General features: G+C 59.3%; 1 protein-coding gene across 1 annotated transcript; it reads left to right on the top strand.

Annotated features, from left to right (window-relative positions):
• Window positions 1–412: 412 nt before the first annotated feature.
• Window positions 413–2,612, top strand: LY79DRAFT_669868 (ABC1 family protein; the record flags this gene model as incomplete). Its single annotated transcript, XM_060563708.1, has 3 exons — window positions 413–964; window positions 1,038–2,510; window positions 2,568–2,612. 3 exons carry the CDS (start codon window positions 413–415, stop codon window positions 2,610–2,612), a joined length of 2,070 nt encoding a protein of 689 aa, XP_060413893.1.
• Window positions 2,613–3,271: the final 659 nt, after the last annotated feature.

Here is a 3,271-nt window from a genome sequence, read left to right as displayed (position 1 = left end):
CGTGATTCTCCGAGGTTTCCCCATCCTCCAAGGAACTGATGGGGTACGTATCGAAGGCGGTCCCTCCTCTCTCCCAAGTCCAGCCAAATAATCTAATCTCTACGTCACCATCCGCTTCCGCTTAGTGAAATAGTAAACTACGAGTACGGAGTACGACGCACCTTCGTAGGTAAGGACAATCCTTATCTAAGGAACCTGGTCCTGGTCCCGCGATTCTGGCTGCGCGCATTCCGAACTTCACTCAACTCAGCTCGGCTCGGCTCTGCTCCCCCCCGGCCCAGGCCAATTCCTCCCCTCCTCCAGACCAACTCCTGCGAACCCGTCTCGACCTCGACCTCGACCTCGACCTCAACCTCGACACTGATAACATGATAGCCGCCTCCCGACATTCATCCCCCAGTCCTCGCTCGAGATGAGACTGGCCTTCGTCCTGGGCCGGTTTTGTCCACGTCCGGGCTTCCGAGCGCCGCCGAAAGGCACCCATTTCTACTCGACATTCAGAGGCGCATTCCGCACCAGCCAGACGAGGCCGCTGCCATGGCGGGCCACCCGCTACACGAGATATACCCTTCGAGCAGGCGGCGCAGGTGCCGGCGCCCTCGCCACCGCCGCCTTTTTTGAACTGTCCGAAAAGGACAACGGCGGCACCGACCAGACGGGCGAGAAGCGCATGCTCGAGGTCAGCCGCGCCGAGATCAACAAGAAGGTCGCCGATGGTGACAGCGGCATCTCTCGCGCCTGGCACACCCTCACCATCGCCCTCGACCTATACGTCTGGGAGCCGCTGTGCACCGGCGTCCGCTTCCTCCACCTCCTCGTCATCTTCGTGCCCGTCATCTTCGCTGTCCCCGCCATTTGGCTGGGCCGCCGCCGCCCCGATTGTGACAACGAGCGCACCGGCACCCTTTGGTGGTACGGCTTCCTCGTCCAGTCCATGGAGTGGGCTGGGCCCGCCTTCATCAAGGTATGTGATGCCTTCAGAGATCCCCCCTCCCCTCCCCCCACGATGCCCTGCAACATTGCTTACCACCTCTCAGCTCGGTCAATGGGCAGCCTCCCGCACCGACATCTTTCCTACCGAAATGTGCGAAATCATGTCTAAACTCCACTCCAACGCCCCCGCCCACTCCATGCACGATACCAAGCGCATCGTCTCCGCCGCCTTCGACGGCCGTCACTTCGACGACATCTTTGACGAGTTTGACGAGAAGCCCCTCGGCGTCGGCGCCATCGCCCAGGTCTACCGGGCTAAACTGAAGCCCGGTCTTGCCGCCCCCGGTGACAAAGATATCGACGAAACGCCCAAACCACTTCGTCACAAGGTGGCCAAGAACGTCGAGGCGGCCCTCAAGAGCACGCCCAAGCGCGTCCCCTCATCCTACGTCGCCGTCAAGGTGCTGCACCCGCGCGTCGAGAGGACCGTCCGTCGAGACCTGCGCATCATGCACTTCTTCGCCTCCGCCCTCAACCTCATCCCCACCATCGAGTGGCTCTCCCTTCCCGACGAGGTCGCCCAGTTCGGCGAGATGATGAAGCTCCAGCTCGACCTCCGCATCGAGGCCGCCAACCTCGCAAAGTTCCGCAAAAACTTTAAAGACCGCACCACCGCCTGGTTCCCCTACCCCTACACCGAGTTCACCACCCGCAGCGTGCTCGTCGAGGAGTTCGCCCAGGGCATCCCGCTGGCCGACTTTCTGGAGAACGGCGGCGGCATCTTCCAGCAGGACATCGCCTCCGAGGGCCTCGACGCATTCCTGCGCATGCTGCTGATTGATAACTTCGTCCACGCAGACCTGCACCCCGGCAACATCATGGTGCGCTTCTACCAGTCTCACGAGCCCGAGCTCAAGTTCCGCAGGAACACCGGCAAAGAGCACCCGGAGGAGCAGGACGACGTCACCGAGCAAGTCCTCGCCAGGCTGCGTCCCTATCGCCATCGCAAGAACCCGGCCGCCTGGGTCGCCGAGCTCCAAAAGATCGACGACGAGGGCTTCCGTCCGCAGCTCATCTTCATCGACACGGGCCTCGTGACTGAGCTCAACGAGACGAACCGCACCAACTTCCTCGACCTCTTCCGCGCCGTGGCCGAGTTCGACGGTTACAAGGCCGGCAATCTCATGTGCGAGCGCTGCCGCCAGCCCGACGCCGTGCTGGACAAGGAGGTGTTTGCCTTGAAGATGCAACACCTCGTCCTCGGCGTCAAGAGCCGCACCCTAGCCCTGGGCAACATCAAGATTGGCGATATTCTGCAGGAGGTCCTCGGCATGGTCCGTCGCCACCATGTGCGCCTCGAGGGCGACTTTGTCAACGTCGTCATCAGCATCCTCCTCCTCGAGGGCATCGGCCGGAGCCTGAATCCCGACATGGACCTGCTCAGCAGCTCCCTGCCGATCCTGCGCCAGCTGAGCGCCCAGAGCGGTACCGAGATGGCCAAGCATGGCGACTTCAGCATGTTGGTGGTATGGGCGGGCCTGGAGACCAGACGGTTCTTGCAGGCCAGCATCGAAGACGTAAGTTGCGAATCGCTCCCTAACGTCGTACGTCGTGACTCGGCTAACCTATCGCAGGTCGAACGTTGTGTCAAGTACGATCTCCTCGCACCAAATGTATAATGTAAACTGTATAGTACGGATAAATGAATGCACGGGTCAGGCGCTCTCGGCGTGGGGTAGACAATACAACTCATAGAACAGAGGCTTCCAATATACGCCGGTTTTAATCTTGCCATATAGGGCTCGTCCGATTCATCCAGTGCTTCGCCGCAGTTTGTGCTAATGAAGTGTGAAGCGACGCGTGATCCTGTGAGCCAGAGATGAGTAATAAAGAGCTGTAGACACTGTCATCCCCATTGACCGTCATGTCTGGGTCGAGAAGATGCGAACGGGAAGCATTTGACCCAGGGTTCCCGCGTGCATCGGGCGAATGGTGGGTTCGATGAGGGTTTCGAGGGCGACACGACAGAGGTTCGCGACGGATGTGTCGACGAAGCGTCCTTCTCTGGCCATCTAACCCCCGATCGAATACTTAAGGCTCCTTTCGGCCTGCGTTCGCTAACTGTATCTGGATGTAGTAGAAGCTTGCACGTGACCAGCCAACGTCGGAATTTGCCGGTCAAGATATACATGAAGAGTATCGACCTATCGAGTATCGAGTTGAGTGAAGGGTTTGGAGTCTTTATCGTGTTGGATAGACGGTAGTATTACCTGGAAAGTGTGTCCATGACCAGACGTGTCTAAGAGTTTGAAAATATGCCAAATGTGAAGATGTGAAG

The sequence above is a fragment of the Colletotrichum navitas genome (genome assembly GCF_030913465.1).
Source record: "Colletotrichum navitas strain CBS 125086 chromosome Unknown LY79scaffold_31, whole genome shotgun sequence".
NCBI lineage: Eukaryota > Fungi > Ascomycota > Sordariomycetes > Glomerellales > Glomerellaceae > Colletotrichum > Colletotrichum navitas.
Note: the sequence above shows the minus strand (reverse complement) of the source record. Positions and strands in the feature narration are given on the sequence as shown.